We start from the raw sequence: 22547 nt of genomic DNA, 5'->3' as shown, positions 1-22547 counted from the left end.
GTAAAAAGAATCTGCCTTCAAACAGAAGATGTGGGTTTCATCCCTGGGTGGGGAAGGTTCCGTGTAGAAGGAAATGACAACCCACTCCAGTATTTTCACCTGGAAAATCCCATGGACAGAGGAGCCTGGTGGGAAAGATGGGAAATCTTTTATAAGACAGACATCACAGGAGGCACATGAAAAACTCAGAATTTCATAGAGACTAAAAACCAGGAGTTACCTAGAACATACAGTTCATCACAAATAATATTAAAGTGTACTTTTAGCTATGAATAATAAGAGTACTGGCAATATCAAGGGTGTAGCAAGTATTTTCTGGACCCAGGATCAACAGGTGATGGAGGAGTATATGATGAAGATGATCAAGAGTATTTGTTATTTTGGATTACTTTGGGATTCCTGTGTTGATGGCTCTTTTGGGGTTTATTCTTTATGCAAGATACAGAGTGATCCACTTCATTGCTGTGGCTGTCAGTCTGTTGGGCATAGGAACTATGGTTGCTGCAGACATATTAGCAGGGATGGAAGACAATTCAGATTGATTGTGGAATATAAGGATAGTTTCAGCATTCACTGGGACTGGAAAGTTGCCCTGCTCAATGTGTATACAGGGTTGACTTCCTTTAGGATTGACTGGTTTGATCTTGCTATCCAAGGGACTCTCAAGAAGCTTCTCCAGCACCACAGTTTGAAAGCCTTAATTCTTCCACACTCAGCCTTCTTTATGGTCCAGCTCTTGTGTCCATACAACCTTCTTTATGGTCCAACTCTTGCATCCATACATGACTTCCATATAGTTTTGACTATATGGAACTTTGTTGGCATGGTAATGTCTCTGCTTTTTAATACACTGTCTAGGTTTGTCATAGCTTTTTTTCCAAGGAGCATGTGTCTTAATTTCATGGCTGCAGTGACTGTTTCCATTGTTTCTCCATCTGTCTGCCATGAAGTGATGGAACTGGACACTTTGGCCACATGATACGAAGAGCTGACTCCTTGGGAAAGACCCTGATGCTGGGAAAGATTGAAGGTGGGAGGAAAAGGGGATGACAGAGGATGAGATGGTTGGATGGCATCACCAACTCAAGGGATGTGAGTTTGACTAAACTCTGGGAGTTGGTGATGGACAGGGAGGCCTAGCATGCTGCAGTCCATGGGGTCACAAAGAGTCGGACACAGCTGAGTGACTGAACTGAACTGATGGAACTGGATGCCATGATCTTAGTTTTTTGAAAGTTGAGAATTATGTCAGCTTTTTCACTCTCCTCTTTCACCTTCATCAAGAGACTCTTTAGTTCCTCCTCACTTTCTGCCATTAGGGTGGTGTCATCTGCATATCTGAGGTTGTTGATATTTCTCCCAGCAATTTCGATGCTATCTTATGATTCATCCAGCCTGGCATTTCACATGATGTCCTCTGCATATAAATTAAATAAACAGGGTAACAATATACAGCCTTGACGTACTCCTTTCCCAGTTTTGAACCAGTCTGTTGTTTCATGTCCGGCTCTAACTTTTGCTTCTTGAACTGCATATAGATTTCTCAGGAGGCAGGTAAGGTGTTCTGGTATTGCCATCTCTTTAAGAATTTTCCACTTTGTTGTGTTCCACACAATTAAAGGCTTTGGTATAGTCAATGAAGCAGAAGTAGATGTTTTTCTGGAATACCCTTGCTTTTTATCCAATCCAAAAGATATTGGCAATTTGGTTCCTGGTTCCCCCACCTTTTCTAAATCCAGTCATGTGATAATTACTTCTTATTAATGAAAAGAGATTGATTTAAGTAACTCAGTATGCTGCTGTGTGGTCTTGGGCAAGTCATTTCATCTCTTGGAAACACAGATTTCTTCTTTGTAAAAAAGGATGATGGTGTCTGCATTAAGAAATCCCCAGATTTGATTAATTTTGAGGACCATGTTGATTATGCAGGTAATATGCTTTGAACACCAGAGGACACGGCAAATTGTTGAGAAGCACATAGAGTTTTAGTTCCATTGGCTCCTGACTTTTCTAAATGTGCTGTCAACTGTAGTAAAGAAAGGAACAAATAGGACTGATTTTTGTAGTTTTACTTCCTAGAACAGAAGTTCACTAGCAGGAAGTTCCATCAGTCCCAGAGTGGAGTCATACACAGTCTCTTTCCAAATAGGTCTCCTTCTTCCTCAGAGGTAACCATAAGCCCTTTTGCTTCAGTGATTGACCTCATCCAGGTCCAGCCCCTTTCCCACCCCACCTTGCCTTTATTCGACCCTCTGGTGGAGGGAGATGTGTTAACTATCATAATTACTCATTATTATTATTATTTCAAAGGACTTTGGCATCGCTAGGAGAAGAATATACATCTATGGCCTCCATTGCTTTCAGAACTACCCCCACAGTGTCAGCAGCATGATCTCATTTAACAAGAAAAGATGAGGGAAATTTCAAGCCCCAGATCACATAGTTCAGAAGAGGAAGAAGTGGGACTTAAACTGAGGTCTTCTGATCCCAAAGTCACAGAGTTGGAGAGACCAGTGTGTGCATGGGGGTGGGGTTTGCAGGTGATCTTCCAAGGTCCCCTGAGATCCACTTGATCTCCTGAGATCCACTCAGGCAGGCAACTCTCCTGTTGGTGAAACCAGTTGAGGGGCGGTGGGTGATCCTACTGTGGAGATACGTTTATCTCTCTGCTTCCGCTCTGCACACTCCCCTTACTCTTTTTTTTTCTACTCAAAATATCAGGGTTTGTGCCCTAGATGGAGATGCTCTCTCCCTGGCTCACCATCTGCCTGGACCAGCACCAGGTTGACCTGGCACTGGACCAAGAGCTTGTGTGGGTCAAGTAGACATGCTGCCAAAACGGTTGCAAGAAGCTTATCTGTGTTACACCTGTTTTTAAAGGAGGTTGTGTTTAGGCAGGTGGACATGGAGGCCCAGGTGTGAAGGCACCTGCAGGAGGCTGTAAAGGGGACATGAGCTCACACACTGCTGTTCAATTATCTATCTTTGATTTGCTCTCATCCACTCACTGACCATCCATCATGTGTCCTGCCTGGCTTTAGGTCTGGGATGCTGCCTGAGTGACCATATGGGACAAAATTCTGCCTCTGGGATCACAACCCATGTTTCCATGAGACCCACAGGCATAGTCAAGTTTGAGAATCAATGTTACCGGGCATTTGGCCTCAGTAGGCAGAAGTAGGACCATGTGAGGCAGGGAGATTACACACTGTACAAGACCGACCCCAGATCCTCCCTCCCATTACTCTCCTCTTTGTTGGCTCTTTTGAGCCCTCAGATGGGGGTGCAAAAAGCTCAGTCGGCCCCCATCTTTCCTCAGAATTCCTCCTGTAACACCACAAAGATGATCTGGCTCTGCTTCTCCACAGCCCTTCTCATCTTCCTGGGCAGCTGGTAGGTGACACCAGGAACCAGGCCCAGGATCAGTCCTGGCTCACCTCTCCTTTACAGGCTGAGGGGTGGGTGATGAGGGGAGTTCATAGAAGGGGCTGGGGAGTAGGGGAGAGGTGGGTGCTGTCAAGCCTCTATGGATTTCTTCTGGTAAATTGGGCAGTTTTCACTCCAGGGACATTCCTTGACTCTCACTCAACAAGATTAGGGACCTCATGTTTGAGACTCTATTCCTGGTCACTACCTTGCCCCTGAATCACACTCTAGTGTCATAACAAGATCTATATTTGATCCTTGTCTCAGTTCATGATTCAGCCCTCTTGAATCTCTTGGAAGTTTCTATATTTTCAAAATCATGAGATCTTGAAAGAAGGGACCTGAGACAGTGCCTGGAAGGGACTGGACTCCAGAACATGCCATCAGGTGATAGGGTTAGGACTATCCACCCTCGGTCCCTCTAGGGAGAGAAGAGGGGGCTGATACTGTGTTCAGTCACCAGTGGGCAATGATTTTATCAAGTTGCCTACCTCCAACCCTCAACTGAAACCCATGAACACTGACTGGGTTCAGAGAGCCTCAGGGGAAGTGAAAACATCAAGGGAATGTGAGCAGGGAGAGTCCTGAGAGGGCTTGGAGGCTCGGTACCCCCAACTCCCCATCTGACTGACATTTCTTCTCCATTTGTCTGTCCCTGAATTTCATGCTTTATAATAACTGGAGACAGTGAGTAAAGGGCTTTCCAGAGTACTGTGATTGATTCTAATAAGTTATTGAACACGGCAGGTGGGTCGTGGAGCTCATGAATTTATACCTAGTTGGTCACACATATGAGAGACACCTGGACTTGTGATCAACTCTTGAAATGTGAGTAGCCCTCGGGGACTGAGACTTCACCCTGTGGGAGCTGGGTCACCTTGTGGATTTAGTGTCTGAAGAGAATTGACCCCTGGATGCTTAGTGGGTGTTGGGAAACCAGTTGCTGTAGAGACTTCACATGTTTGGAAAGCGAAAGCCATTTAGTTGTGTCTGACTCTTTGCAACCCAGTGGACTATATAGTTCATGGAATTCTCCAGGCCAGGATACTGGAGTGAGTAGCCTTTCGCTTCTTCAGGGGATCTTTCCAACCCAGGGATCAAACCCAGGTCTCCCACATTGCGGGCAGATTCTTTACCTGCTGAGCCACAGGGGAAGCATGTTTGGAGTCAGGGACAAATTTCAGACTCATTCTTCTCTATCATTTATGTCTGCTATGAGAGTCATGGCTCTGGGACTATACTATAGCAGAACGCTCATTAACACCTTCCCAATTCTCTGCATTTTCAGAATTCCTGGCAGAATAAGATACTTGATTAAATGGGTTGTGACTTGTCCTTTGTACTCAGCATTGTTATTATTACTACAAAGGACTTTGGCTTCTAAGGAAGAAGGAATATATGTCTGTCGCCTCTATTGCAACAGCAACCCAATGATGTGGGCAGCGCAGATCACATCTGACACTGGAACAGAGGGGTCTCTGGGAGATCTCCATCCTCTGGCACAAAGTTAGGAAAAGGCAGAGTGTGATCCCAAAACCACTACAGGAGAGAGCAGGAGGAAGGAGGTGGTTGCAGGTTATCTTCCAAAGTCCCCTGAGGTTCACTCCCTGTCTGTGAAACCAGGTGAGGGCCAGCAGGTGGTCAGGCTGTGGAGACATGCTCAGCTCTCTACTTCCCCTCCGCCCCCTCCCCTTACTCATTTTTTGAAGCAGAAAGCAGGTTACAGCCCCGGAGGACATCACCTTCTCCAGCTAAGTTCCTGCCTGGAACGGTACCCGGTAAAGAGCACACATCCATCCAGTGGAGGAGCTGCGGCAATAGTTGCAGGAAGGTGTCCTATATCACACGTGTCATCTGAGGTAGGTGAGCGGGGTCAGGGCACTGAGGTGCAGATGAGATGACACTTGCATGAGGCTGAAAAGGATGACATGGGCTAACACATTGCTGATCATTTAAATGTCCTTTGATTGGCTCTCATCCACTCACTGACCATCCGTCACATACCTGGCACAGCTCTAGGTGCTGGGATGCCCCCTGAGTGACCATATTGGACAAACTCCATCTGATCACCATCTAAGTTTACATGAGGCCACAGGCACCATTAAGTCTGAGACCTGCTGTTTTTGGCTATCTGGCCCCTGAAGAGAGAAGCAGAAGTCACTGTTAGATAGGGAGATTATGCAATAAACAGGACTGATCCAGCCCCTCCCATCCCCCCTCCATCCTCATCAGTTGATCTCACCCCTCAGCCAGGATATTAAAAGCTCAGTCCACCCCCAGGATCCTCAGGAGCCCTACTGCAAGGCCACGAAGATGCACCGGCTCTGCCTCTCTGCAGCCCTTCTCGTCCTCCTGGTCATCCTGGTGGATGGAACCACAAATGATACTAACAAGAGCCGTGACCACGGTAAGTCTGAGCTCACCTCTCCTCTACACACTGGAGGGAAATGAGAGGAGTCCACAGCAAGAGCAGGGGGGCATGGGTGGGGTGAGTGCTGGAGCCCTCTCGGGATTTTTTTCCTGCCATGTTGGACAGGATTTTTGTCTTTGGCTGCATTGGTCTTCCTTGTTGTGTGAAGACATTCTCTAGTTATGGGGGCTATTCTCTGTGGTGTGTGGGCTTCTCATACCCACATGGGTATGAGGGGTATGTGGGGTGGCTTCTCTTGTTGCAGAGCAGGGACTGGAGGCATCTGGGATCAGTAGTTATGGTTCACCTGCTTAGCTGCCTCGCCGCATGCAAAATCTTCCCAAAGCAGAGATCAAACCCACAAGCCCTGCATTGGCAGGCAGATTCTTAACTACTGGACTGTCAGGGAAGTCTGAAGTTGCAAACTTTTAACTCCATTGACATCATGACTCTCACAAAGAAATATCTTCAAATTTTATATATGTATATATATATATGTGTATATATATATATATATATATATATATATATATATATATATATATATATCTCCAACCCAACTCTACCAAACCAGGGACTCCATTTCTGAGACTCTATTCTTGGTCTCTGCTTTGTCCCTGAACCTCACTGTACTGTAGTAATAAGATCCATATTTGATCCTTCTCATGCTTAATATCCCAGGGCTCCTAAAACTCTTGGAATTTACTGACTTTACAGGATATGAGATGAATCACAAAGGGCAACTCAAGGTACTTTCAGGATGGGGCCAGTCTCCAAGAAACCTCAAACATCCATTTACAGATTACAATTTTCACCACCTGTCATTCCAGCACTTCTGCAGAGAGGGGAGGGAGAGTGAGATCAATTACCAGTGGGTGATGATCCAACCAATATGCCTGTTTAGTGAACCCTAGAAAGAAATACATAAATACTGGGATCAGGCTGGTGAATTCATGGAGATGATGTGTGGGTGCAGTCCTTACTAGGCCATGGAGGCTGGGCACACCTCCACTCCCCTTTTGCCCGACACATCTCCTCCATTGTACTGCTTTGTGTTTTATTTTGTATATTTATCTGGGAAGAGTAAGCAAGTGTTTTTCCTAAGTTCAGTCACAGTTTCTATTGATTTATTGACTATGAAGGTAGGGTCATGGACTCCCCGATTTTAGTCATTTGATCACAAGCATGAGTGACTCTAGACCCGGCCACTGGCATCTGACCTGAGGACAGTTAGGAACCCTCAACCTGCAGAATGTGCAGTAACTCCACAGTTTTTGAGTCAGAAGTAAATGGACTTGTTGGATACCAGTGGGTATTTGGAAAATTGGTTGCTCTTGGTAGAGACATCACACATTTGGTGTCAGGGAAAAATCCAGACTCAATTTGCCCTGTGATTTGAAGGCTCAGGTGACGCTCCAAAAAGGCGAGTAATGAAAGTACGACACTGAATCCAGAAACTGTTTTCAGGTATCTGTATTTTCAGAGTTCCTGGCAGAATCAGGTAGCATATCAAATAGGTTATAACATGACAGTATCTTGTCCTGACCCTACCATCCACATGTCATATTTCCTGGGGCAAGTCATCTGCAATTTTCTCACCTGAACAGGGAAAAAAGTTACATGCCTTCTTTGAACAGATTACCAGTCATAAATATAAAGATTTGAATCACATTTCATGGTGAATCATGTGCGTCATTAACAGGACATGTTAATCTGAAAAAAAATTTCCTACCTACTTCCTTCTGGCAAGAAAGAATATTTAGGTGTCAAATAAGGGTTATTCCTTTATTATTGAAACTAATCAGAAAGACCTGGGATAAATGAGCAGAGCCATGGCAGAGAAAGCAAGAAACACAACGCTGTGTGTGTTGGCTCCTGGGATCAAGGCTGATACAATATTAATAAGGTCTCCAGGCAGGGCCTTTCCCTTGTACCTTTTTGACTATTATTTTATTTTCCATATTTGATCCTTGCCCTAGTCTATGGGTCAGACCTCCTGAAACTCTTGGAATTTTCTATCTTTCATAGGTCTGGAGATAAACCATGGAAGAGGACCTAAGAAACATTCACTAAAAAGGATAGTTTCAAAAATCTTTGACGGCGTGCATAAAGGTTGGCACTTTCTTCACCTCTGGGGAGAGGAGAGGGGACCAAGATTGAGAACAGTCACCAGTGGCCAATGATTCAATTGATATATCTGTTTAGTTAAATCTCAATAAAAATCCATAAATATGGGCATTCAGAGAGCTTTTGCGGTGGTAACATACGGGGGTGATATGAGGGTTCTGTGCTCTCTAAGGTGTGGAAGCGCCTACCACCTCCATTCCACTTTTCCCCACAGATCTCATTATTTCACTGTCCCTTGATTTATCCTTAATGATAACATGAGATCAGTATGTGAGTGGTCTTCCTGTATTTCATCATCAGGTCTATTAAATTATTGAACACGGAGATGGGGTAATGGAACTTCTGAAGCTTAGCTACTTTGTCAAATCACGAGGGACTTGAGACCATGTGGCTGACATCTCAACTGAGGACAGTTTTGAGACTTCAACCTAGAGAATCTGTACTAACTCCCCAGATTTTGTATCAGAAGTAAACTGGCTTTTTGGACCCCCAGTGAGTGTTTGAGGAATTGGATACTGTTGCTAGAAGTACCACACATTTTGTGCCAGGGAAACCCCAACTCACTCTCCCCTGTGCTTGGGAGCTCAGGTGAGTCCTGGGATAGGGGAGTAATGAAAGTAGAACACTGAACCTAGAAACTCTTCCCAGTTATCAGTATTTTCAGAGTTCCTGGCAGAATAAGATAATATATCAAGTGGGTTGTGACAAGACAGTATCTTGTCCTCACCTGCCACCCACATTCCCTGTGTCCTAGTGAAGTCATCTACAGTTTCCTCATGAGTACAGCAGACACCTGTTACATGGGTTCTTTGAACACATCACCAGTCATAAATATAAATATTTTATTCATGATTCATGATCAATTTCAGTAATTTTTCACCAAGATAAATTTATTTGAAAAAATTTCCCTACCTGTGTGCTTGGGGGTAGAAAGAATATTTGTATGTCAAATAATGATTATTCCTGTATTAAAAAATAATCAGAATGACCTGTGACCACTGAGCAGAGCAGCTGCACGAAAAGCAAGAAACACAGCCCTGTGTGGTTGGCTTGTGGGACCAAGGCTGATACAATATTAGCAAAGTCTCCAAGCGCTCTCCCTTGTCCATTTTTGACTATTAGTTTACTATCCAAATTTGATCCTTGTCCTGGTTCATGGTCTAAGACTCCTGACAATTTTGGACTTTTTTTCTTTCATAAGTGTCAAGACTATTAAAGGAGTGGGATCAGATATAGTAAAAGAATTGCAGAAAAGTATCTCCAAAAATGGGCTTAAAGGTTTGAACTTCTGTACTTCTGCAGAGAGGGCAGGGCACTGAGATCGAGACCAATCCCGACTGGCCAATGATTCAATCAATAAGCCTATTTCTTGAAACCTCTATAAAAATCCACAAATACTGGGATTCAGAGAGTTTTCTGAGTGGTGAACACAAGAGGGTGACGTGAGGGTGCTGTGTTCCACTAGGGCATGGGGGTCCACACACCTCCACTCCCTCTTTGCCCTACACATCTCCTCCATGTCACTGTCTGTGAATTTTATCATGTATATTAATCTGTGAACTAAGTAAGAGTTTTCCACTGGAGATTTTTCAATGGACAGTTCCTTTCCCCTCCCTGAGGTTGAGGGAAGGTGAGCAGACAGAGGCTAGAAGACCACGGGGAGGAGAGCAGTGAAAGTTTCAACCCTTCTGTAGGTAGTCCTCTCCTTTGCAATAAGAGCCCATTCTGGGTTATGAGGGTCTTTCCAAAATCATCGACTTCATACAGCAGAAGACAGTTTTACTGTTCTCATCACATAAGAAATATCAAGATTTTTAGGAACTCAGTGTCAGGTAAAGAATGAAAAAAACACATATTTCATCTTATAATCCCAGTGAAAGTGAAAGTGAAAGTGTCTGACTCTTTGCGACCCATGGATTGTAGCCCACCAAGCTCCTCCGTCCATGGGATTCTCCAGGCAAGAATACTGGAGTGGGTTGCCATTTCCTTCTCCAGGGGATCTTCCTGGCCCAGGGATTGAACCCAGGTCTCCCACATTGCAGGCAGACGCTTTAACCTCTGCAATCAACATGTAAATACTATCACTATTCAATTTATACAGTCCTTGGATGAGGTTACAGAAGTAAACACACTGGTATGTTTTCTTCATGCCTTTTTCCATTATAGCATGATTCCTTCACATTTTTTATTAATGGTGGAAAATTTGTACACATAAGCACAGATATTACCTGGTAATATAAAACTCAGGCGTCCAGACCCAGTAATTATTGACATATAGGGAATATTTTTTACCTGTGATCTCTTTGTGTGGTTGTAGAGTTGTGGGTTTTTTTTTTTTTAATTTTTGTTTTTTTAGCATTTATGGATTTATTTGGGTGGGTAGGGTCTAGTTGTGGGGAGCAAGCTCAGTAGTCGTGGCTTGCCTGCTTAGTTGCCCCAAGGCGTATGGGGCCTTAGTTCCCTGACAAGGGTTTAAAACCAGGTCTCTTGCATTGGAAGGCAGATTCTTAACTACTGGACCACGAGGGAAGTCTCGTAGAAGTTTTTGAGCCTTATCAAAGGCATTATACCAATTTTTCTTAAAATAATTCATGAGGAGAAATATATTTGTACATGATTACTATATCACGTCATGCTCTGCAACATTTATAATTCTGTCCCCAAAGGAGGTTTCCAAATGGGGAAAACCAAATGGGTTTTCAATTTGGCGATCCCCCACAGCCGGAACATTCTCTATTGAAAAACAAACTGGTGATTCCAGTTGTTGACCTTGTACCGAGTTGTGATGACCACCTCGTAATTGACCCATTGCCCCTACCATTCCAGCATCTTCTAGACCTAGCATCTGCCTGGACCCAGCATTCCCGGGTCCCTGTCATAAGCAGAAGATGAGGTACTTCTACAACGCCAAGACCAGGCGCTGTGAAGTCTTTATATACGGTGGCTGCAGAGGGAACAAGAACAGATTCCGCACAGAAAAGGGCTGCAAGAAGATCTGTGGTGAAGGGATAGTGTCCCCGTGGTAAGACGGGGGGACCAGGGCCCAGGGGGAGGGGAGGGGCTGGGGAAAGGGGCGGAGCTTAGGGGGCCACACACCATTCACTCTGCAGTGTCTTCCTTCTCGCTGCTGCCAGAAGAAACTGCAGTGTCCTGTGAAACCACACACTGAGCGAGTTCTCCAGGGAGAGAATGGCAGAAGGTCAACACTAAGTGCCTCTTTATGATCATCTGAGCCTAATCACATGCTCCACTTTCTCAAATGCGACCACTGATTCCGCCACCCTCCAGGGCAGGTCTGCAGTGCTCCTAGGTGCCCCACATTGGCTTGGAAAACTCACTTCCTTCTTGTTGGCAATTTGGGTCATGAAGACTGTGGTTTTGTATTATTTCGGAAAATCTAGGATCTGTCAAGATGACGGGTATCCAGGTTTGGAGCTACAGTGATGGCACTCAACAATTTCCTTTCTTTTTGCAGAGGACATGCAAAGAGTGGTCCCCAGAAAATGTGAGTCCGAGGAAGACTCCTGCAGGGCTGGACTGTGGCTGCGAATGAAACAGTTCCATCTCCTCGGAGTCTTCTCCACTACACTTCTCAGCACAGCCTACCTATTTCCTTTCCTCCGTGGTCTACATGCCTTAATTCCGCCTCGCCCAGTTGGCTCTCAGCACCATGAGATCATGTCTTCCCTTTACCCCTAGCACTTAGCTCAGTTCACCAAGGAGTCAGTTCGTAGTTATCTGAGGAAGGAAGGAGTGAATGTAGGAGCACATTCCTCTTGACCAGAGTAACTACAGAGCCTGCAATGTAACACAGGATTTTTGTTTCCACCCCCATCCTCACGGCATCCTCATCTTCATCCCTCTGCCCACCATAACTGCTCTCCTTGTGGGTGGCCAAGGTAGAATTTCCAGCCTCTAGTTCTCAGCATCAATAATGAGAGAAGAGTTTGGGATAAAGAAGCCCCTTGACCCCATGATGATGTTGCAAATTTCCTTTCTGTAGCTTCCAATACTGTGGTTTATATTTCAATAAATGAATATTCAAAATTAAACTGACTGGAGTGGAGTCTGTTGTTTGCAACTACAAACCTTAACAAATAGGGTCTATGGAAATGGTGGTCCTTCTCACTGTTCTGCAGATAGTGGGCACCTCCCATTTCCCTGTCCAGAGATTGGCCTATGGGTATAGGTAGCAAATCCTTTATAGCATCATCGACCTCTCAATAACCACTTCAATCTACATAGAAACCTGGGAGACATACACCTCAACATGAAAACTTTTCTTTCTCCTAAATCCAGTTCAAATTTGGGGGCATTTTTTTTCCTGGACTTTCAGAAGGAGAATGGGCATGAGTTTCAGTTGTCCACATTTCTAAGAAATGAAATTTCCTGAGGTCACATGTGAGAAGAGGATTTTTATTTCAGTTAAAGAAGGACAATTACCTTTCAGTGTCCCAGGCTCTGTGCTAGTATTTGATTTGTTATTCTATTAATCATTCTAAAATTTCTTCAAGGAAGGAAATGGTGGTGTAAAAATGGCACTTAGCTGCTGTATTCTTTTCCTAACTTGGCGGGTCCCCGTCCTCCTAATAGAGGGACTTAGATGATGTTTTCCTGTTTTCCCTCTGGGAAGATGTAGGATGGAGGCACCTTTGAAGAACAGAGAGTATCGGTTTCATGACAGATGAGGAAAGTGAAGCCTGAGGACCACAGCAAGCCCAGCATTGCAATAAACAAGAATACAGAGGGTACTGGTGCTGCTACTCACTTCCCGTAGTCTTGGGAAAATTTTTCAGCATCTCTGAGCTTTGCTTACTTTAGTTATAAAATAACTAAAGGAGAAGCCTTGTACTTGTTAATATTTCTAGCCAGAGACCACTACAAACACTCCCCTTTCTAGTCGAACTCATTGGGTTTATTACTGCAGCAAGGAACAGGAATCATCTTGGAAAACAAAGTGCTATCCTATTGAGACAATGTTAGACAAACACATGGAAAGATGCTCAACATCACTCATTATCAGAGAAATGCAAATCAAAACCACAATGAGGTACCATCTCATGCCGGTCAGAATGGCTGCTATCAGAAAGTTTACAAACAATAAATGCTGGAGAGGATGTGGAGAAAAAGGAACCATCTTACACTGTTGGTGAGAATGCAAACTAGTACAACCACTATGGAGAACAGTGTGAAGATTCCTTAAAAATCTGGAAGTAGAATTGCCTTATGACCCAGCAACCCCACTGCTGGACATACACACTTAGGAAACCAGAATTGAAAGAGACACGTGTACCCTAATGTTCATCAGAGCACCGTTTATAATAGCTAGGATATGAAAGCAACCTAGATGCCCATCGTCAGACGAGCAGATAAGAAAGCTATGGTACATATACTCAGCTGTAAAAAAAAAAACAAAACCGGATTTGAACCAGTTTTAATGATGTCCATGAAATGAGCCTATTATACAGAGTGAAGTAAGTCAGAAAGAAAAACACCAATGCAGTATATTAATGCATATATATGGAATTTAGAAAGTTAGTAATGATGACCCTATACGTGAGATAGTAAAAGAGACACAGATGTAAAGAACAGACTTTTGGACTCTGTGAGAGAAGGTGTGGGTGGGATGATTTGAGAGAATAGCCTTGAAACATGTATATTATCTTATGTGAAATTAATCACCAGTCCAGGTTCAATGTATGAGACAGGGTGCTCAGGGCTGCTGCACTGGGATGACCCTAAGGGATGGGATGGGGAGGGAGGTGGGAGGAGGGGGTTCAGAATGGGGAACACATATACACCCATGGCTGATTCATGTCAATGTATGGCAAAAACCACTACAATATTGTAAAGTAATTAGCTTCCAATTAAAATAAATTGATTAATTAAAAAAAAGACTGTTAGAACTTACAGGATGTGAGCTTGTGCTCGGCCAGTTTGGGGAGGGTTTCAGGAATCTGACTTTGCTCTGGATGGATGGTACTAGAAAGTAGGTAGTTTTCTTATTGGGTATCTTAGTCTTAACTCTAAGAAGGGAAGACTAGACAGAGGTTAGAGCTGTACTTGATCAAGAAATAGCAGTCATTCAAAATAGGAAGATGCTTGGTCATATTGGTGGTTTGTGTAATGTAGCTCCTTTGCTCAGTGCTCAAACATGATTATCCAATGTCCTATTTTTGTCTTGATTTTTCACATGTACAGAATGCCCTCATCTGATATTGTAGTTTTACAAAAATGTTTATGTCAAGTAGAAGAACAGAAGGCCCACAGTGGTACCAGGTCAGGTCTTGGAACTCAGAGGTTGTTTTTCTCTTTCTCTATCAATTGCAAAATGTTGTGATGAGAATTGAAGAGATGTATTGGTTAAATGCTTAGTCCAAGTTTTGGCCGAGCAAGCATTTAAAGATTGTCCAGACATTATAAGAGTAAGAGGGATACTATAAATATCTAAGTTCTTTAATCTTTATTAATAATTACTAGTTTTTAACAGTGTAATAAAAATGACTTGGTATTAATGAAAAGAGTCTGGCTTTAGTAACTCACTATGTTGTGTCATGGGCACGTCATTTCCTCTCTCTGAGCCACAGGTTCCTTTTTTTCGTAAAGAGGATGGTGATATCTGCATTAAGAAATCCTCATTTGGGGATATTTTGAGAACCACTGTTGGTTATACTGCTAATATGCTTTGAACACCATGGACCAAGGCTAAGTGTCTAGAAGCACACAGAGTTTTAGTTTCCTCCACTCCTGACTGCTCTTTAAATGTGCTGTCAACTGTAGCAAGAAAAAGAACATAAAATTGACTGTAGTAGTGTCATATTCTAGAAATTCGACCTTAGGAAACTGATCTGGTGCCAGAGTGGAGTCACAGTTTCAGTCCCACTAGGTCTCCTCTTCCTCAGAGATAACTAAAAGCCCTCCTGCTTCAGTGGTTGATCTCACCCAGGTCCAGCCCTTTTTCCACCCCACCTTGTCTTTGTTTGACTCTCTAGTCAATGGAGTTAAGTGTTAACTATCATAATTGCTCATCGTTATTATTATTTCAAAGGACTTTGACTTTGCATGGAGAAGAATATGTGCCTATGGCCTCCAATGATTCAGAACAGCCTCACGATGTGAGCAACATGATTTCATGTAACAAATGAAGATGGATCACATGGTTAGGAAAAGGCAGAACTGGAACTCCAACTGAGGTCCTCTTTTCAAAAAAGCACTAGTGGAGAGTCCAGAGTTGTGTTGGAGCTTGGGTTATAGGCAGTCTTCCAAGATCCCTGAAATCCACTCCAGCCCCTGAGGTCCACTCTGGAAGGTAGGTCTCCTGTTGGTGAAATCAGGTGAGGGGGTAGTGGGTGGTTATGCTCTGGAGACGTGTTTATGTCTCTGCTTCCCTTCTGCCCACTCCCTTTACTTTATTTCTACCCAGAATATCAGGTGGAGATGCTGTTCCCTGGCTCAGCAACTGACTGGACCACTGCCAGGTAAAGAGCTTGTGTGTTCCAGTAGAGATGCTGCCACGACTGTTGCAGGAAGGTTACCAGTGACTTTCCTGTCTTCTGAAGTAGGTGGGTTAATGTGAGAGGGGAAGCACTAAGAAATAGATATGAAGACCCCTGAATGAGGCTATATAGGAGGACATGGACTAACACACTGCTGATCACCTAGCAGTCCTGTGATCTGCTCTCATCCACTCACTGACCAACCATCACATGTCATACACTGCTCTAGGTGCTGAAATGCTCCTTGTGTGACCATATTGGATAAAATTCCACCTGTAGAATCATATACTGTGTTTTCATGAAACCACAGACTGAGTCAAGTTTGAGAATTGTAGTTCCTGGGCGTTTCACCAAGTAGACAGAAGCAGGACAGAGGAGCCTGGTGGGCTACATTCCATGGAGTCTCAAAGAGTCAGACCAGACCAAGTGACTGAGCAGACACAAACACACAGGAAGAAGCAGGACAATGGAAGGTGGGGAGATTACACATTGTAAATAACTGACCCCACATCCTCCATTTCCTCACTCCCCTCCTTCTCACCTCTTCTTACCCATCTGTGGGGATGTAAACCAAACTCTCAGCACCCATCTTTCCATAGACAACTTTCTGCAAGGACACAAACACGAGCAGACTCTGCTTCTCTGCAGTCCTACTCTTTCCCCTGGGCACCATTCTGGCCAGCATTCCTGGAGGTGAAACAAGCAACCAGGCCCAGAGTAAGTCCCTGCTCACCTCTCCTCTACAGACCAGAGGGAAAGGAGGTGAGTGCAAGAAGGGGCAGGAAGAGGGGCGTGGTGGATGCTGCCAGCCCTCTCTGGATTTCTTCTGGGAAGTGAGCAGTTGAACTCCAGGGACATTTCTTGACTCTCAAAAAGCATCATTATGTGTTCTGCTTTTAATAAAAATATCCCACCTCATTTGACAGAATCATGAACTTCATCTCTGAGACTGTCTATTCCTAGTTCTACCCTGTCCCTAAACCTCACTTCAGAATAGTAAAAAAAAATCCATTTTTGATACTTGTCCAGATTCAGGCCCCGGGCCTCGTAAAACTCTTGGAATTTATTGTCTTTCTATAAGTAATGAGATAAGTGGAGGATGAGGCCTTAGATAGTCTGTGTGTGCCTGGATCTGGAACATGTCATGAGATGATTAGAGGGTTAGAGTGATCAGTCCCCAGTGCCTCTGGGGAGAGGAGTGAGTACTGATATTGAGTTCCATTAACAATGGCCAAAGTTTCCATCAAATTTCCTCTATCCAACCCTCAATTAAAACCCATCACTACTAGATTCAGAGAGCTTCAAGGGAGGTGATAACATCAAGGGTTTGTAAGGTAGGCATGTCCTGAGAAGGCGTGGAGACTCAGCATTTCCTATTCCCTCTTTGCCTTATCTTCTCCTCCATTTTACTGTCCCTGAGTTTTATCATTTGTAGTGACTGGGGAAAGTCAGTATGTAAAGGGCTTATCTGAATTTAGTAAGTGGTTCTGATAACTTGTTCAACTTGGGAGGTGGGTCAAGGGATCTCTGAATTTATAGCCAGTTGTTCACAAGTGTTAAGTGATCCCAGTGGTCGTGATCAACACTTGAATTGTGGGCAGTCCTCAGGGATGAAGCCCTTACCCTATGGGACCTGGGTCACCTCTGAGGATTTAGCATCAGAAGTGAATTGACTTCTGGATGCCCAGTGTGTATGGGGGAACTGGTTACTGTTGGCGGAGACCCCACATGTTTGGTGTCTGGGACAAACTTAGACTCTCTCTTTTCTACCATTTGTGTGTGGGGTGAAGCTCAGACACTGGGGACTATATTATGTTTAGAAGAGCACTCTAAATTCCCCACCACTTCTTGGCATTTTCAGAATTCCTGGCAGAATTGGATACTTATTTAAATGGATTGTGAGAGATTGCGTCTGTCTTGTCCTGATCTTATTGCCTACTTGCTCTGTGTCCCGGGACAGTTCCATCTGTAGTTTTTTCATGAGAACAGGAAGTCCATGTTTCTCGAGTGTTTTGAAAGGATTACCAGTCATGAGTACAAAGAATTCACACATTTGTGGTCAATGACGTGTGTTTTCCACCAAAAGTTTTAGTCTGAAAGACTTGTAGACTCACCTACATTTTCTCATGATACTTCCAAAAATATATATGTGTCAAATAATGATCATTTCTCTGTTATGAAATAAATCAGAGTTGAGTGGCAGCTGAGCATCTTCCCTCCATAGGCAACTGCATGCAGAACAAGAAATGCAGTACTTCCTTGTGTTTGCTCATGGGGCCAAGACTGCTTTTTCCTGGCTGCTGTGATATTAGTCAAGACTCAGTGCCCTTCCTCTTGCTCCACTATGAGACTATGTTTTATTTCCTTATAATTATATAGATGACAGTTACACTCATAATTTTTTGACAGGCCTCATCATCATAGAGATTAATGAGAATTTTACACTATTCAATCCCTTCAATGACAAGGCACTTAGCATTAGTATGAAATAGGAGAGTCATTTACTTAGAAAATTTTATATCCAAAATGTATCCTTTTGTTTCTGAGAGCATAGTTTTTTTGTGTAGAGAAACAGCTGTAAAAAAAAAAAAAAAAAAGTAAAATAATATTCTTCTAAGAGCGAGGCACACAATAAAGGAGCAAGAGGAAGGGCATTATCACAAGGGAAAATCTTATACCAGGTTGTGATGAGTGTTCTGGAGAAAGAGACTGATGGGGATAAAGGTGTGTAGCGAGGGCCAGGGAAATGCTCTGTGATAAGGAGGCCTTGAGCAGAGGGTCCCAAAAATGTGCTTGGTGTGATTGAGAGCAGCCTAGGGTGACTGGAGCTGAGTGGGTTGAGGTGGTGGGGAACGGAAAGGGATGAGACAGAGAGGCCATGGGGACAGGTCATGAAGAGCTTTGTAAAGCTTTAAACATCAGAATCTGACTCTTTGTCAATGAGGGATTGGTCATGGGACCCATGGATAGAATTCACTTTGAAACAGGATTCTTGTAGCTGCAGTGTGGAGAGTGGTCTCTAGGGGACGAAGGCAGAGTCAGAGGCCTCTGGGCAGGCTGCTGCACTGGCCCAAGTGAGTCATGATGGAGTATACCCATATTTTTGCCTAGATTGATCTCAGTTCCTTGGAATACCATGAATAACATGCTCTGTTGAGGTTTCTGTGGAGGCTTCACGACAAATCACAATTCATTAAATCTTTAGGCATTTGTGGTGGATTTACCTTTCAAACCCTCACCTCTCCTTAAGGTATGGGTGCAGGGAAAGGGCAAAGGTGGAAGTTAGAACTCCACCCCCTAACCAGGTGTTGGTTATCCAGACAACCAACCTCCAGTCTAAGGTTAGATCGAGGCTTTGCTTGCCACCTCACTCACATGGTAAAAGGTTCCCCTGGTGCTGTCATTTCTTAGGAAATTCAATGGTTATAGGAGCTCTCGAAGAATACTAAGTTAGTATTTCTGATGGCTTCTGGTGGCTCAGCTGGTAAAGAATTTGCCTGCAGTGTGAGAGATCTGGGTTCGATCCCTGGGTTGGGAAGATCCCTTGGAGAAGGAAACGGCTACCCATTCCAGTATTCCGGCCTGTGGAATACCATGGACTATACAGTCCATGGGGTTGCAAAGAATTGGACACGACTCAGCAACTTTCATTTTCACATGTAGGTCACAGTATCAGTATTCCTTCAATATTACTTTATTCCAGTGCTCATGACCTGAACAAAGTGAACACAATAATGGGTTTTTTTCCATGCCTTTCTCCATTAAATCATGATGACTTCACACTTTCTTTTTAATAGTGGAAGCTTTCATGCAAACACATGTACAGAAAATAGTATTATAAACCTGTGGACCATTAGCTCCAATCATGATCAACATATGGGGAATATTCTTAATATGTATCCTTTTGTTCTATTTGCAGCTAATCAGTGGCATCATGCCAACTTATCTATAAATATTTAGTAATGATATGTAATTATTTACAATATTACCCTATCAGTTTGAAGCCTAACAATATTAATGATAATGCCCTACAAAACATCTAATGGTCTTATCACATTCACATCTCTGCACCCCTACCATGCTCTTGCAAACAAGCTGGTATATTCAATTGTTCACCTTTTAAACTCAGCTGTGATGACCATCTTCCTATTTGACTGATTTGCTTCCATTCCTACAGACCTGTGGCCTGACCTCTGCTTGGAGCCTCCAAACATGGGTCCCTGCAAGGCCAAAACAAGCAGACACATACAATGGCAAGTCCAGGTTCTCAGAGATTTATGGTAGCTAAAATGTTAAGAACAAAGACTTCAACTGGGGGCCAGGCTGCATTAAGACCTCTGCTGGTGGTATCATATCCTGGGTAAGACAGTAGACAGGGCATGGGGAGAGGGGAGGGGCTGGGGAAAGAGGTGGAGCTCAGGATGCCACACTCTCCTCAAAATTGCCCACAGTGACTATTTTCATCTCTGCCTCCCAGGGGAAGTGGCTGCAGTGACCTTTGAAATCATGAACTAAGCATGCTCCCCAGGGACCAGATGGGCAAAAGATCACCCTCAGAAGTACCATCCTGATAATCTGAGCTTTCTCACATGCTCCCCTTTTTCAGACAGAAGAGTAAGTCAGTCCCCCATAAAGGAGGTCTGTAGTGCTCCTGAGTACCCCACCTGGGATTGGAAAATTCACTGCCTTCTGAATGGTCATTGTGATCCTGAGAGCACTTGGTTGCTTATTTCTAGGATGGTCTAGGTCCTGTTCAGCTATACTTTGTCCAGGTCTGGGGCTTCAGAGATTCAATCTGCAAGTTCCTCTCCTTTTGCAGAGGCCATGGGAACTTGGCTCCCCTGAGATGCTGAAGTCCAAGAAGCACCCAGTCAGGGCTGATCTCTGGCTGCTTGTGATTATATTCAGCCTTTCCCTCTGACTTTCAACACTACCCTCCTCAGTAGTGGAAAATCTACCTTTTCCCTAATCTCAGGTAGGAAAATCTACCTTTTCCCTTCCCTGCATGGGTCTAATTGCTTTACTTTTGTCTCTTCTAGTTGGCTCTAAGCACCATGACAGCAAGTCTTCCCTTTATCCCTAGAACTTTGCATAACTCCTGGCGCAAAGGATACAGTCCATAAATATTGGAGGAAGGAAGGAAAGAATGCAGGAGAAAACTCCTCATGACTGGAGTGACTGTAGAGCCTGGGATGGGAATTCATGATTCACATCTTATAATCTTGTTGTAATCTTCCTCCTCAGTGCAGCCTTACCTTAATCCTCCACTCCACCCACACTTCGAGAGCCTTTAGAACCTGGCCTGCCTGAATGCTGCTGGCAATGCTGGCACCCAACCCCTATTCTTGTAAATAAGATTGACACTCATGACGTCATGTCCAAAGTCTTTGCTGCGTCATCTGTGTTACTATCAAATAGACTTGCCTGGGAGGGGTTTGTATGCTTGTGTTTTAGTGATGTTGAAATATCTGGGGACACTTGATTAACAGACAAATGTCTTCCTCCTAATTTTCAGCTCTTTCTCTTCCATCAAATCACTTTTCCATAGCTGAAGTTCCATATCTTCATCTCTAAAAAAGTGATAAGATTGTTAAAGAAGAGCAAACTATCTTTTTATCGACACTTTTCTGAGCCCACTCTCAGGTCACATTTTAAAATCCCCTCCAGGACAAGTGAGTAATGTGAATGGAAGTATTTAGGGGTGGCTGAGGAGGCACAGGCACAGTAAGGAATGGTGAGGATGATGGAAACTGGACAGAACACTTCCCTCCTGGGAGGACAGCTTCTCTCCTTAGCTTAGTTCATGCTTTTCGAAGTGTGGTCCCTTGAGCAGCACCATCAGTGTATTGGGAACTTTTGATGCAAATATTCAGGGCCTACCCTGTGCTACTGAATCAGCACTCCGATGGTAGAGTTCTGAAATCTGTGTTTGATCTTATGGCTATTGGATTCTGAAGCTCACTCAAGTGTGAGACCCACAGCCTTATTTTATTACAGGACTGTGATGTCAGTGTTTACTTTCTGCAGCATTGATAGAAAAAAATTTTTATATGAAATCCCTGACCCAGGGATTGAACCCACATATTTTATGCCTTCTGCATTGGCAGGCTGGCTCTTTACTAGTAGTGCCAAACATACTATGTGGTTCCAAAAGTGAGGTGCTGTTTTATCATCATGTAGTGAGAAAATGATCACCCATTACTCAGATTTGAACATACCACTCAGAGGGCACAGCACCTCAAATATCTAAACATCTTGTGTATGCCCCGGGTGCATTCCATCCATTTCAAGATATGCCCTTAGATAGCATGGAATCCAAGATTGTCATTTTTCAGAAGGAGATACTGAGGAACAGAGACATAACCTGGGGTCTCCAATGGTTAGATCACTTGTCTATCCAGAATGCAACCACTGTTTTGTTCCTGCCCTGTAATTTCTCTATAAAGACCTCCAGGAACCAGGAAGATTTCTCTTTTGTTTGTTTGTTTAATTTGATTGGAGGTAATTACTTTACAATACTGTGTTGGTTTTTGACATACATCAACATGAACTGGCCACAGGTATATATGTGTCCCCCCCTTCCTGAACATCCTTTACACCTCCCTCTCTACTCTGTCTACCCAAGTTGCCCCAGAACACTGCCTTTTGGTGCCCTGCTTAATGCATCAATTTGGACTGGCCATGTATTTTACATATGGCCTTGACATATTTCAATGCTATTCTCTCAAATTATCCTTCTGTTGCCTTCTCCCACTGAGTACAAAGGTCTGTTCTTTACATCTATGTCTCTTTTGTTGCCCTGCATGTAGGATCATTGGTATTGTCTTTCAAAATTCCATATATATATATATGGAATTAATATACATATATATTTGTCTTTCTCTTTCTGACTTGCTTCACTCTGTACAATAGGCTCTGAGTTCATCCACCTCATTAGAACTGACTCAAGTGCACTTCTTTTTATAGCTGAGTAATATTCCATTGTGTATATGTACCACAATTTCCTTAACCATTCATTGCCAATGGACATCTAGGTTGCTTTCATGTCCTAGCTATTGTAAATAGTGCTGCAATAAACATTGGGGTAC

The 22547-nt window shown here is 43.6% G+C and overlaps 1 protein-coding gene across 1 annotated transcript; it reads left to right on the top strand.

The window, feature by feature from the left end:
- Positions 1–5316: 5316 nt before the first annotated feature.
- LOC138417201 (spleen trypsin inhibitor I-like) lies at positions 5317–12017 on the top strand. Its single transcript, XM_069546993.1, has 4 exons — positions 5317–5833; positions 7865–7948; positions 10790–10985; positions 11439–12017. Coding segments are annotated over exons 1-4 (375 nt in total). The 5' UTR covers positions 5317–5739; the 3' UTR covers positions 11440–12017.
- Positions 12018–22547: the final 10530 nt, after the last annotated feature.

Source organism: Ovis canadensis, chromosome 13 (assembly GCF_042477335.2).
Source record: "Ovis canadensis isolate MfBH-ARS-UI-01 breed Bighorn chromosome 13, ARS-UI_OviCan_v2, whole genome shotgun sequence".
NCBI lineage: Eukaryota > Metazoa > Chordata > Mammalia > Artiodactyla > Bovidae > Ovis > Ovis canadensis.
This window is presented reverse-complemented; position numbering and strand designations above follow the sequence as displayed.

What these genes read in the sequence shown, in the direction of transcription:
- LOC138417201 (XM_069546993.1), top strand. Translation starts at nt 5,740, where the DNA reads ATGCACCGGCTCTGCCTCTCTGCAGCCCTTCTCGTCCTCCTGGTCATC. An exon ending in TAACAAGAGCCGTGACCACG is followed by an intron (nt 5,834 to 7,864) that starts GTAAGTCTGAGC and finishes TATCTTTCATAG; the next exon opens with GTCTGGAGATAAACCATGGA. An exon ending in CTTTGACGGCGTGCATAAAG is followed by an intron (nt 7,949 to 10,789) that starts GTTGGCACTTTC and finishes CTACCATTCCAG; the next exon opens with CATCTTCTAGACCTAGCATC.